Genomic DNA, 14,838 nt, shown 5'->3' on the forward strand with positions numbered 1-14,838 from the left:
TATCGATCGTGTTATTCCATCTCTAACCTAGATCTCTCTCAACTTCGCCTCTCATCTATCTCACCATTCTTTCACCTCTTTGCCTCTCATGATATCAATCGTGTTGTTCCCCCTAACTATCATTTGCTTTTTCTCCCTGATATTCCTCGTCGCCAAATAAATTAAGACAGTGAATTCTATAACGGCCTTTATATTTTATAATAATGGTTGATTGGCCCTAGATAAAGCGGGGGTGGTAGGTGGTGGAAGGTATGAAAATTCTATTGTGCTTCCAGGAGAATAATGCACACTATGCACTTAATAAATTTGTTCCATTTCCGATGAGTAGTTGTTTTATTTCAACATATGTTCATTTTTAAGCATATTTTTTTAGGAAAAAGTTATGTTCTATTTTCGTAAAAAATGTTCATTTTCAATAAGCAAATGTTCTATTTCAACAAATGTTCGTTTTAAGCTTATTTTTCAGCTGAAAATTATGTTCTATATTTCGTGAATTTGTTTTATTTCGATAAGCAAATTTTCTATTTCAAAAAATGTTCTTTTAAAACTTATTTTCCACCAAAATATATGTTCCATATTTCCTGAAAATTTGTTCTATATTAGATCAGCATATGTTCTATTTAAATAATTGAATTCTAGTAATGTTCCCCTTCAATAATAAAATGTTCATTTTCGTATTTGGATTCTGGTAATATTCCACTTCAACAGTAAAATGTTCTCTGTAATGTTCCATTTCAACAATAAAATACCGTTTTCGTAAGTGAATTTTGTAATGTTTCACTTCAACAGTAAAATGTTCGTTTTTTTGTATTCGTAATGTTTATTTTGTATTATGGGAGCACGGTTCTCATTGTGCTCTCGGGAGCACAATGCACGCAATATGGAAGGTAGTGGCAGGTGGTGGCGGGAAGTGACGGATGGTGGAAAAAAGGAAAGGGATAAAATAATAAATGAAAAGTGAACCAGCGATGGTTTTAAGAAATTTTAGCATGATGTTTAACAATCTTCAAATTTTCCTCCTAGTGGGTGTTGGGAAACCACCAAAGTCCTTTACCGTTGGTGTCCTAAAGACTTGTTCCTAGAAAACAAGCTTTTTTTATTCCAATCCATTTTAGTTTGTGAACTGTGAGAATAAACCTTTAGAACAGTGTTGGTGGAAAAGGATTTCCTTTTCAAGCACTTCAATTTCGCTACATGTTTAATTCAAGAATTGTTATTGTCATCTATCTATAGTTAATAATTTGATACTTATGAGATAGGTTGATACTAAAATGGTATTACTTGAAAGAAAGAAAATATGAGACCAATTGGCAAGGGATTGGTATCACTATAGTTGTACGAGATACCAACATACCGTCGTCATGATCAATACCAGGTGTCTCCCCTCATTTGCATCCTTATATTCCTTCAAATATACGTTCCGCTGAAAATAATATATAGTTCAAAGTGTTTTACATTAGACCTAACACAGCCTTAATGTTCCAAAAACAAAGAGGGTGCAGACTGATTTATGTTGTGTTCGTCTTAAGAAAATTTAGTGTACAACTAGATCCCTATATGATGGGAAATTTTCGCTTTGGAAATCCAAATTTATCTACATCATGTACAAATGCCAATCGTCCACGACTCTAACATTATTCTGTTTACCTAAGCTCTGAGTCTTCTCCTAAGCTCTGTTGAAGATATGTCCATCCGGAACTTATCTGATGGTATTGGGATGAACATGTCTTTGAGTACATCAGGAACATTGATATCTTCAAGAACCTGCCGATACATTATGCCACAGAATTCGGATGTTACAGTTTGTAATTAGAGATTACAATATGAAAGACGGTAAAACATACATCCTGCATCAGAATAATCAAATACCTTGAAAACACCATCCACATTTCGGCCACCAACGATGAATATGCACCCAGTACTCTTGCATTGACAAAGTACGTCTATCATCCTGTCATAACTTCCATCATAGTACTTTGGCTGTGAGATTAGAAATAAATTAAGCCAAGGGCCTGCAAAGAGGTATCTTTAAAAGTGATATAAAGTCCTAAGTAGAAAAACACATACAAAGCCGTAACTAGTATAAAAGTAGCTTTGTCAGAATACTGAAGACTAGGTAGTGGCTGTGCAAGATTTGAGACACAGGTATCAAACAGCTACAGACTAGTGCATGCATGAAAAAGAGGACATCTTGCTCAATTGGCAACATAAAAAGCATTAACATCAATGAGTTCCCAACACTTCTAAAGAGGCTCCCACACAAGGTAAGGGGATCGAACGCATGCAATCTTCCCCCCTTAAGTGACAAGCCTTCTGCTACCTCGCCATTATATAAGAAACACACAAAGTTTTATGACTAATTTCGCCAGACTAATAAGTAGCATATGTCCGAAGTAGCAACCAGAATAATAGGAAGATAGAAAACCAAATTGTGTCCAGCAATTGTCCCATCTTAAATTCAACTAGTGTACCTGGAAAGGTTTGTGGTGACCCCATACTAAACAAAGTATCTGTTACACATTGCTGCACATAGCATGTCATGCAGCTATGGCCCTATGGTTATGTAATATACATGCAACCAATGTTGCTCAGAGTATTTTATAGCAAGTACCGATGTCGGATACTTGGATATTCCAAACTCCGACCTGGTTATGGACACCTGACACTTCAATTTGACCTAAGAACATGCAAGTTCTGCGTGAATCTGACATCTACACAGCTAAACAATGTATCTGTGTTCAACACTTGTCGCCAAGCCTGAGTAGCATAGCATGTAGCACAGCCAAAAAGCATATGTTGCATCTTGATATGAGAAGAAGGTATATCAATTGTTCCCTAACAGAAACTTGTTCAACATTAGATAAAAAGGCATATTCCACAAATACATCTTCACAGGAAGGAAATAGTTAAATTTTATCATGCAACTAAGTCTCAAGACACAGCTAATGAGCTTAATTTTAGGTATACAATATATTGCAGACTGCTTAAAATACGAGAATACTTTGGTGCTTTTAGAATGTGTTATTTGCTGGTTCTGATAATAATGTTGGTTTTAGGAATATTAACATTGTTGTCACTCAACACATGGGATGTTGAATTCCAGATATAAGCACCCTCATTGGGAATTTGGAATAGATAGGTATATAGGTATGCATCACACAAAAGGAACTGAAGCTTATATATCAAACAGAGGATGAGAACGGTGACACACACATAAAAATGATTTATATGTTTATATGTAATATGTATAGCAAGATATCATACATCAATAAGCCTGACCACAGTATCCGCGCCAACAACAAAAGCACTCCCTGGGAAAAGTTCTGCCTTTTTATAGAAATAAGGCTGGTTTGATACTATTATCGTTTTACCTGTCAGCATAATCACCCATCAGCATCAATTATAACTATTAAATACACCAACAACCACACATCTTACAAGCATTAAGAAAATGCAAAATAGTAAATCAAACATTGCGATATTAATCCCATCCCCTCCCCCCCCCCACCCCCCCCCCCGTTTCTCTCCCCTTCCCATGTTAAGGTTCTGCATTTTCACGAAAATGAAGCTTAATTCATACAATCTAAGAAAGAGAGGAGTGGACAAAAAAGGTTCAAACAATAGTATAAACGTATTTGAAATCTCAGCCCTTGTATTTCATGAAGAGCTGGTTTTCAGACCGGATCAGTGGATCTACATTCTGCTACTGGACTCATAGGTTATTAAGGCTCTGGCTTCTAAGGCTCGCGAAGCTAAGATACAGAAATGTTTACTGCACACCAATCACTTCCCCAAAAATCTAACGATTCTCACCTGTATTTTGAACTCCATTTTCTGCATCAGTTGAGAGTCCAAACTACAGAGATTGTCTCCCTTTTTAGAATCGTTTTCAGCTTCTATGCACATGAATGTTAAAGCCCAAAAACTCTGGAATTCCAATGTTAGAATGGTCATGCACCAAACTTGCACTGTCAAACACTTTGAATAGGTTATAACCTAAGTTAGTGTATAGAGAATGCTTACATCAATAGCTGTTCATGAACAGCAGATTCTTGTTTATGTTGCAGCAAGACTTTCCAGCTAGAACTACCAATCACTAAAAATGTCTGAGAACAGGTATATCCACTGAACACCAAGCTTGTCTAAAAAATTGATGAGACATATATTGCTAAGCATGCAGCAAGGCAATCACTCGCCTGTAACTTGACTTTTCAGTTTTCTTTTTTGGTGAAAAATTCAGACTTCGTTTTTGTCAGTGTTGCTACTTTTGACTTTTCAGTTTTTCTTGGAAAACTAAAAAGAATTATTTCTTAAGTACAAAAAGTAGGTAAAATATTTTGTATCATTTTTCACAAAGATTATGACTAAACCAAAACCAAAAGACTGCCAATGATACCCAACAGGTCCTTTACATAACAAGTAAAGGCATCACAAAGAAACAAACAATAGACACAAATGATTGTTGCACTTTTCATGAAAGTACTCTCTCCTTTCCAGGAATAATTATTCCCATTATACTGACTCGAGAAGTTTTGTCAAACAATATTACAGATTCTTGGACATCAAAAACTCCTATTAGTAACTACAATAAATTGTGCATAAATGGAATAATCAAACCAGAAAAAAGTGTAACAAAAAAAGACCATCAGTTGACTCACCGGCCATCTCAAATTGCTTAACACGCTCCTTGATCTGAGATACTGTTAGTGGTGGTTTATCAGCATTGACTGCAGAAAGCTCAAAGCAAGGATATCCATCACCCAAAAGGCTGCATGAGTACCAAAAAAATATAGTAAGAAATACCTTTAAAATGAAATGCATAAATACTTAATCATCAAAGAACCTTGCAGATAGTTTACTAAAATAGATAACCTTCATAACACCCAAACATACTAGGAATAATTTGCTGCTGGCAGTTTTCCATTATGTTTGCTAAAATTTTAGAAGAATCCCATTTCCAACCAACCTGATGCTAGAGCATTGAACATCAAACAGGCTTAGTTTGAATTTCAGTCTCAACCATAGTGACTATTGGGCTCCAATATAGCCTAATGTAATGGTCTTCTTATAAATGGTTTAGGGTTGCATGAGCCTTTCTATAAATAGGATGTAAGGAGTACCATCTCCATACTTTGATGATGATTACACGAACAATAGAGATTTCTCTCTTGTCTTGGGTAAAGTAAAGTGTAAACCTTTCCTATGTATTAACTTTTTAGATTTTGATCTTCAAATCAGATAGCTTTTGATATGAAATATTGATAAGAGATTATTATTTTTGTTTACATCAATCTTACTTCGTGTTAGATTACTGAAGCTTAGCTCTTAAATCACTGATTCAGGTTCATATCCTTGGCTCCGAAGTTCTTTAATTTGTGCTTAAATCTTCAAGCCTAGTTCTTGGTTTATGAGATTCTTATTGGTATTTCATAATCTAACTTCATATCTAATTTAATTCCTCATAAATCTTTTTAACTGATGCAATCTTGACCACCACCCAAAAATATGGAACTCGTTGATATTCCTCGTTATGGATCAGACCCTAATCAAATTAATGGATCATAATGAATCCACAAAGCGATAAAGACATTGGCCATTTGGATTGCATGACATTTGGAATAAAATCCACAACATTTGTAAATTGCACGCAGAATATGCAAAATCCACTTTAATCAAGAAAGTGGACAATTCACCAAATTGATCACCTAACAATGAACATCTACCACATTACGCAAAGAATTCTGCCTGAGAAGTCCGTATCCTCTATGGTGGTTTCATTCAAGTTCATAAGTATTTCCTTATTCTCCAACACAATAGAATAGAAGGAAACAACTAAGAAATTGACTTGATGCCCCACAAAATGGATGTAAAAAGAGAAAAGGCAATTATGTAGGTACCGAACATCCACACATAAGCTCGTCGATGCCTACCTGCTCGCGACATCCATGAGCTGGAGATGACCTTCATGTAGAGGATTGAATGAGCCAGGAAGTACTATCTTTCTTTCTGCACTCAAAGCCTGTCTCTCTGAAATGATCACATATAAATTTCTATGAACAGAGAAGATTTATATTTGCAAGATCTGTACATAATGCACCTGATTTAATGAGATGCAACTTACCACTTGTAAAATTATAAACCTTGAAACATATTTTCCCACTCAAAAGCTGCTCCAACTCCTCATCTTCCTTGAACAAACTTTCAGTTTCAGTACACACATCAAATTCATTCAACTCTGTAGTGAAGTCTGCAGGAGCTTTGCTTGCAGAAGCAATTGCCTATCGGCAAACCAAGATGTCAATGCCAGAAAATAATGTAAGAGGTTAATGAGATAAAGAAGCTTAAATGAACAGCAATTTTAAAACTAGTCAAAACTCCTTTTAAAAAAATAAAGAAAAAAGAAAGCCTACAAAATTTATACGGTTACATTTAGGTTTTCCAATAACAAAGCTTCCTAGTAGTGTTCTGAAAAGTAGACAAACAATGGCATGCAAGTGCACCAAAAATACTAATTTTGTTATGGAAACACAATTGACATAGCAATTATCCGTCACATAAACTTACTTTATCACCACTTCACAAAACCTAGGATGCTCGGACTCGGGTACGGGTGTCGGACTCGGGTACGGGTCCAAGGGTCGGACACGGGAAATTCTAAACTTAAGGACTCGCGGACTCGTTTGTTAAGGGTCCAAATTTTGAATATGGACTCGGGGACACGACAACCAGTGAAATAATATTGAATTAATTATTTGTATCTGAAATATATTTTTAGTTTTTTATAATTATTTTTTAGTAATTAATTTCTTAAAAAAAGCATAAAGTATTAAATACATTGTATATCCTACAAATCACATAACAAGAAAGAGAAAAAAAATACGTTTAACAGCTATGACAGTTAACAGCTTGCATCATTAAAGAATAGACAACAAAAACAGAGAAAAAAATATTAAAGTATGGAAAGCTTCAACCATTAAAGCATTAAAGTCTTGACAATTTCCAAAGAGCAAAAGTCACGCATTTTTTCTGATTTCTCTCTCCTCTCTTCTCTCTCTTCTCTCTCCTCTCTCTTCTCTTTCCTCTCTCTTCTCTCTTTTCTCTCAGCAAAAGCATTGGTAGCCCCCAAAAATTTTCAACCCAAGTTATTGAAACCCTAAAGTGCCGAGTCCACTTTCTCCCCCAAAGGTCCGACCCGGATTTCGTGTCCGCACCCGTGTCGTGTCGTGTCGACACCGGTGCGGCGGGGGTGGTGACCGAGTCCGAGCTTCCCAGCACAAAACAAGTCACAGTTGAAGCCACATCATTGTCATATAAGTTATATCAGCCTCTTAGGCCCATAACTGCCTTTATATTTTATAATGGCTGATTGGCTCCATACAAAGCGATGCTTAACTGTCTCTAATCACCTGGGAATGACCAGTTCAGCAAGTTGAGAATCTAATGAGGGCAGGCCGATTTAAACTACATGCTGCCCTCAACCATTAGGAGCATTAGATCTTTTAGACTAGAAATGTACACGACAACAATAACCCAATAAGCCATCTCATTTACCAAAACTACAAAAGTTAAATAAAGAGGCAAGTACTCTTGTAAGTTGTAAGCACACCAAATGGATGTCATTACCCAAGAATAGACTAAAACACAATTACAAGAAAAATCGATTAGGGACACCAAATTCAAGAACATTCTTGATGCTCAAGAATCTCAAGAAAGAAATGTACTGTGTTCCTGTTGAAAAGGAAAAAAGCATCACTTATTCAAAACTTAGCCAGTACCTTGAGCAAAAACTGACTTGAAATAATTTCCTCGTCTTCTCGAGTGCGAAGTCCCTGAAGAAATTGGAAAGAAGTTTGTCAGCAATCTAACTTAGGGGAAGCTAAATTTGATTAAATTGAATCAGGAAAGCCTCATTAAGCATGCTACTTTTAGAGGAAATTAGAAATCACTAAAATGATCTTTGTAAAAATTTTACTGCTGCACCTGATAAACTTAAAGGCAAGTCTATACCTTCGACAAGGTGACAGTAGAAAGCGAAAGTCGGTTGGATGTTCTGGTGCACATATGAAACCTTGCAGACAACAAGGAAAAATAATTTACTAAAAAATGGCATTGCGATCAAGAAGGCCATGCTTTATCTTGCAAGCATTTTGAATTTATCCACGATGTAAGCATAAACTCAAATTCATCAAATATTTTGAGTGACTTGGCATATACTTGCAGCTTATCGCTGGAAAACAATTAATAATAACTTTGTTATAATCTAAAAAGCGAACTCCATTTTGAAAAAGGTTACAGTATTCATCGAGCAAGGAACTCCAGGAAAAAAAATCGACAGAGGATAATCAAGCAGGCTAAGCAATATAGCAAACATAATCCCCAAAAAACAGACTTAGGGCGTGTTCAGCAACGGTAGTTGTGGTGGTAGCTTTTAGGTGTGAGAGTAGTTGTTAGCTGTGATGGTAGCTGATAGTGGTTGGTGTTTAGCTTATAGCTGTTAGATGTCAAAATAGTTGTATACATGTTGATGTTCAGTAAAACAAGTTGTCAAAGTAGTTGTTTACAAATAACTAGTCAAAAACTCAAATAAACTTTAATATAAAGTTCATAGACCACTAAACACTACTCCAAAAGCTACAAATTATAGCTTTTGACAACACTACCAAAACACTACTTCTACCACTAAAAGCTACTCAAACCACTACTTAACCAAACACTCCTATTTTTCTTAATTCAGTCAAAACACTAAAAGTTATCTCAAAAGCTTGCGCTGAAAATGCCCTTAATAGTGAATTCCACTCGAAGGAAGAACAATGCACAGGTAACATGTACGTCTCACAGACTTGAGCATATTTTAAATATCAACGACATCTAAGCTGAGATATAATAGTCCAGTATGTTATCACATGATATCACTATCAATCTTCATAAAGGCAAAGAAATTTCAAGTCTTGTCTAACCAGTAATCAAGCATATAAAGAAGCTTCTGTATGAGATAACACGAGTACAATCTTCCACAATTTTTCCCTTTTTACGTAATGAACATTAAACATGTGGACAGATCTAGATGGTAACAGAAACCACAGGACTAGAACTTGAACTGCACTGATCTAGGTTTGATACAGGCAGAGATTTATCTGCAATCCTAAGGTCAATATAGCAGCTCATCCGCGGAATAGAAGAACAAAGCTCCAGCCAACTCACTTGACCAAACTCACATAAATACACTATCAGCAACATCATATTACACAAACATTTACAGAGAAGCATAGTACCTGTGATCCCCCTGCTTCGGTCGTGTCGTTGCCAAAGAGCCAGTGAAACCCACACCAAGAACCGGACAACCTATTCACAGAAATAAACACCCAAAAAGAACACTTTCTATACGAAATGATTTATGTAACGACAACCCACAATTTCGAAACAAGTGAACGGACTGGTGCCATATAGTAATTACTAAGTCAAAGTGAAATCAATTGCATTTCCCGATAGTATCCCAATTTCATCAAATTCAATAATATGAATAAACAATAACATAAACCAATCAAAATATATACTTAACACGAGAAATGCCTAAATTACAACTGTTCTAACATTTCTGTCCAGAACAATTTTTGGTGGTATATTCCATAGAAATAATAGTATATTTATAAAAAAAAAAGTAATATATAAAACCCAACATATGACATGATTATAGTTAAATTATCATGATGTGTTTGGTTCTCATATACTCCACTACTTAATTGATCAAATGTATTACATTCTTTATCAGATATACTACTTTTCCTGATGATCTGAACAAAAAAAAAAGTATAGAACGGTCCTAAATAGCAAAAAGTTCGACATAGAATAACAAAAATTACCTGGTTTACATATTTTCAAGGCTCGATTATACGCGACAAGAGCCAATTCTTCCGCAGTTCGCATATCTGCAAATTGGGATGGTATCTGAAACCAAACAAAACAAGTCGATCAACACTAAAAAAAAAAAACAAGGGAGTGAATATAGATGAAATAATATAACAATTACGGAAAAATCAAACCTTGCCCAATAATTGGATCATGGACATTCTAGAGTAAGGAATTACAGCTTCGAGAACAGTGTTAGAAGCTCCAGGAATGGAGGTTAACCATCCAACTGTCTTAAGTTATCATTTTGAGAAGATGCGTTAGTTTCGAAGTTAGTATCAAAAAGAAATAATAATGCGGAATGCTACGGAAAACTAAAGAAGAGAGAGAAAAGTACATGCGATGCACCGCCGGCGATGTAGAGAACAGCTTGGGTGGGAGTGGAATGGATGGCTTCTATCAAGGTTTTCATCATATCACAACTTTCTGTCATCGTCTTTGTGTGTTTCGAGCTTTAAGCTATATTATTGGCGTCGGACATTGATGGTATTCGGACTATAATCGAGTTGCGTGAACCCGATTCATGTTAAAGATTAATGTGCACCAGGCTAAAAACACATATCATTTCTATATCATTGAGAAACTTATTATATCATGAAAAAACTCATTATATCATTCAATTATTCAACAACCATATTTTTAAATAAACCAATATATCATTTAAAAACACACTATATTATGAAAAAAACTCATTATATCAGGTAGAAACTACATCATTTCTGAATAATCCATTATATCATTTATGAATAATTCACTATATCATTCAGACACTCACTATATATCATGCATAAACTTACTATATCATTCATACACTCGCTATATCAAGTAATAAACTAGTTATTAGGCCCGGGCAAAGCCCCGGGTACGCAAAATTTTCATTTATTAATATTATAATTTAAGACAATAACACTAATTATTATTTGGTCTAGTGGTTAAGACTTTAGTGTATGTTCTTGAGGTTATAAATTACATCGTTCTATATGTTAAAGCACGTGTCACGACTCATGATATACACAACCTATATCTTCTTGCATGTTAAAACATTAAAATTAAATCCTCCATTATATTGCATATAAATTCACTATTTGCTTATAAAACTCACTATATAAATTTAATATAAATTACCAACCCGATGCATATATACTAAGTTAGTGTGCACCAGGTTCATTTAAGTTTCTTAAGATATAAATTCAATTGGATTGGTATTTTTATTTGGTTTCGATTAGGCTTAAATATTTGGGAAAATTGATTCTAATAATCCAACATTTGGGTCGTTCACTCATAATATTCACATCTTTTGATTATTTTTTAATAATCCAACCTTTTATCCAATCCGCTCATTTTGCACTATTACATGTTGAAACAGGTTGATGACCAGAAGATTTTTTTTTGGGTTAATTGCACATGTGTCTTGTTCTAATTCGTTGTGATTTAATTAAATATTTTTTGTTTTGTTTTTTTTTACCATTTTCCTCTTTTTCTTCTCTGATGACTCTCTACCCCTTCCTCACATACCTCACCAACAATCCCCACCCTCTGCCATGAACCCCCCACCCCCTGCCAAGAACCCCCTCCTCCTCCACCCCCTGGGAACAACCTCACCTCGTGGACCACCCCCTCTCCCTGCCCCGCCCTCCTGCAAACAATCCCCCATCCCCTAGAATATGTCGTCATCATTCTTTGCGATCACTATCACTCCTTCCACTCCACACCCCCTATCTCCTCTTTTCCACCACCTTCAGGCCCTCATATCACCCCCAGCGAACATCCCCCATCCCCTTCTGAACAACTCCTTCCCCCACCCCCATCCCTTGCAAATTAACTTCCCACGCCCCTTCCAAATTTGTGTTGTTGATGGGTTTTAGATGGTGGTGATGAATTGATGATGGTTTATCACCCCTTACGGATAATCCCTCAATTTTGTTTTGCTTTGAATTTGGTTGAGGTTTTAGTCAAATTGAGGTTTTCAATTTAATGAGTTTTTAATCAAATTGGGTCGAATAGGCCGAAATTGGTTGTTCACAGGGGGTGAGGATGGGAATGGATTGTTTACAGGGGGTGTCAGTGGGGAAGGGATTGTTCGCAAAGGGGTGGGGTGGGGGTGGGGCATGGGTTGTTCACAAAGGGGTAGGGGTGGGCAGGGGTTGTTCGCAGGGGAGAAGGGAGGTGGTTTGTAGGGAGTGGGGTGGGGTGAGGATCGTGAGCAGGGGTGGGTGGGTGGGATCGTGAGTAGGGTAGGGTAGGGTAGGGTGGGGTGGGGGTGGGGGTGGGGGTGGGTGGGTGGTTCTTTGTGACTAGTGAGGCAGGGGAGGTAGGGAGAAACAAAGAAATGGAGATTAAAGGAGAAAATGAAAAAAAAAAATTACCATTCCAACAGGTTACCGGTCTCATGGTGCAAAATGAGCGGAGTGGGATAAATGTTGGATTATCAAAAAATAATCAAAAGTTGAGATTATTTTGAGAGAACGACCCAAAGGTTGGATCATTATAATCAAATTTTCCTAATGATTTTAAACCAGAATTAATTTTTATTAGTAAGGAGAGAAGAAATGATAAACATCTAACTGCTAGATGTTTGCAAACATCTAGCAAGGGCACGATAGTCTTTTACCGTTTAATTGGAGGGTTGGGAAGTCTCTTAACATATAGGTTGGAAGTTGTAACGTTTGGATCTCGGAATAGACCATTGATATTCTTTCCTAAGAATAAAATATTGAATATGTAGAAGTTTTTGTACGTAAATTATGACAAGACAATGAGAGAAAAACATCTTATCAGAAATAGATGTTGAATGTTGTGCAGCAAGAAACTGAAAATACATGAAGAAAGAGAATGAAGGTGAATTTTAAGTTTCATTGGAGAGCTAGTTGTATTAAAGGAGGTGAAAGACCGTACGGTGAAGACGATACAGTGAAGCTAAGGTATTATAGAATTCCATTGAAGCAGGTGAAAGATTCCCAGAACTCGACTATGGTCCACGGGTAGTCGAAAGGAATTCTAAGATTTTTTAGAATTTAAAATAAATATATGGTGAAGCCAGGGGTTTTCTGTTTGTATATATATAGGAATTGCATGTCCAATATTTAGTATTAACTCATGAGTTTAGAAATTAAGAATATATGTTTTTCATGTTAAAATGGGTGTTATGACATTGAAGGCAAAAAGGGTAAATGTCGAAGAAGGGGACATGGTTGGGCAGAGTATGAGGAGGTTTGTTTAAATTAACTTAAAAATAATGATCGGAAAAATTGACAATAGAGGTCTCAACTTTGGGTGATAATTTTTAAAGGGTTTGAACTATTAATTAACATGTATAGGTCCCAACTTTAGGGCATCTTAACTTTTTAGCGGACCTTAGTGACTTGATATTGTTCTTAATAGGTCATAACTTGTAAAACTTGGGTCACACTAGAAGGATTAATTGAGGGATGTAAGTAGGAATTGATGGTTGGAATAGGTTGATGTTGAGTTAGAGTTGGGTCCTAGAGGCCGAGAAGATGAAGAGGAAGTAATTGGTTGAATCAAATGTGAAGAAAGTAACTGTAAATTATAATAGATGTTTGATTGAAATGAAATTGATCTTGAAATGAAATGCTTATTTTTAGGGTGATGGACATCGTACTGTCAAAATTGGAGGCAAAAGGAAAGTTGATGATGAAGAAATATATAGGGTTTATAAAGTTCAATATTGATGATGGTTGGTGATTGTTGAAAGCGAGTAATAGGTGATTGATAAGGCATACCATGTCTTGTGTAGGTTAATGATATTAGTGTTGGTGGAAGGTTGAAGGAGAGCGCCGAAGTGATTTCCAAACGTTTGGAGCTGCATAGTAAATGGGTAATGTTTGTTGTTGTGATTGTTCCTTATTTTACATAATTTGTTATATGCATATCATTAGTTGATTGACTTTAAATGACCGGCAGTTAATTTAATATAACACCCCGATAATTCTCTCTTTCCAAAAATACCTTTTCAATATAAAACATAGAGAGTTACCAAAGCATTATCGCCCGTGTAATGACGTATCGGCTTATTCAGAATTTTGCAACAGAAAACATAAACAAACATTAATATAATAAATAAAGAAGTACTTAAAACCAAATACACTATATGTCTACTTCAAAACCAAACTTAATATATATAATATGTTCCTACTAAAGTAATAGATATAAAAATTTGTTACACAAGCTCTCCATTCCCAGATCCCATTGATGCAACATCTCCAAACCTGTAGATGTTAATGCTCTAAAGAATCTGTTCACCAAAATGGGTCATCACAGGATCAATAAGGCAAAGCCATGATCAACAATCACAAACAAAGCACGTAATCAGCAAAGCTGAGTACTACATAGCATTACATAAACATTTCTAACATGATACTAATAAATAATATGCAGGGATAAATAATAATATAACAATATAACATTCTGCAGATAACTTCTACTGAACTAAACTTTAATCATCTTTTTATTACTTTAATGGAATAGTTATTGGACCTAGTTGTCTTATCTAAACTTGCCTTTACATAGGAAGACGAAATACGGGCACGACTCCGTATTCCAGAATGACCTGCGATATTGAGGAACCTTTGAAAAATAGGAACTATGATCAATTCATTTCCTAGAAAAAGCCATGGGCTACTGCCATGTACTCAAACTCCTTATTGTCCACTTCTGATGTGTACCAGTCTAAAATTTATTACTATCCAAGTTACACTTTACGTGATTTACAATTTGTTACTTGTTATGACACACAAGTAACATAGAAATATCAAATCAAACATTCACAACTGGACTTCTCTTTTTATGTTAGGATTTAATAAGCGATCACACAACTTACATTCCAAGATTACTTCTTCTAATTCCAATTTTTCTTAATTGTTGAACCTAGCCAACAATTAATCTTACCTTTCAAAGGTATAACTTATCAAC

At 35.7% G+C, this 14,838-nt stretch overlaps 1 protein-coding gene across 3 annotated transcripts; it reads right to left on the minus strand.

Annotated features, from left to right (window-relative positions):
- Nucleotides 1-1,406: 1,406 nt before the first annotated feature.
- Nucleotides 1,407-10,412, minus strand: LOC104908499 (hypothetical protein). Of its 3 annotated transcripts, none has more exons than XM_010697615.4 (12): nt 10,244-10,407; nt 10,041-10,139; nt 9,861-9,945; nt 9,273-9,342; nt 8,008-8,068; nt 7,776-7,829; nt 6,122-6,278; nt 5,931-6,027; nt 4,659-4,768; nt 3,265-3,371; nt 1,870-1,980; nt 1,407-1,764 (listed from the first exon to the last, which is right to left on the minus strand). In XM_010697615.4, exons 1-12 carry the CDS (start codon nt 10,337-10,339, stop codon nt 1,648-1,650), a joined length of 1,164 nt encoding a protein of 387 aa, XP_010695917.2. In that variant the 5' UTR covers nt 10,340-10,407; the 3' UTR covers nt 1,407-1,647. The 3 variants fall into 3 exon arrangements, 2 of the variants coding, with proteins under 2 accessions (XP_010695917.2, XP_019102615.2); XM_019247070.3 differs by having other exon boundaries at nt 10,041-10,135; nt 10,244-10,379; XR_007275289.2 differs by having other exon boundaries at nt 1,729-1,764; nt 1,870-1,960; nt 10,244-10,412.
- Nucleotides 10,413-14,838: the final 4,426 nt, after the last annotated feature.

The sequence above is a fragment of the Beta vulgaris genome, chromosome 6, assembly GCF_026745355.1.
Source record: "Beta vulgaris subsp. vulgaris cultivar EL10 chromosome 6, EL10.2, whole genome shotgun sequence".
NCBI lineage: Eukaryota > Viridiplantae > Streptophyta > Magnoliopsida > Caryophyllales > Amaranthaceae > Beta > Beta vulgaris.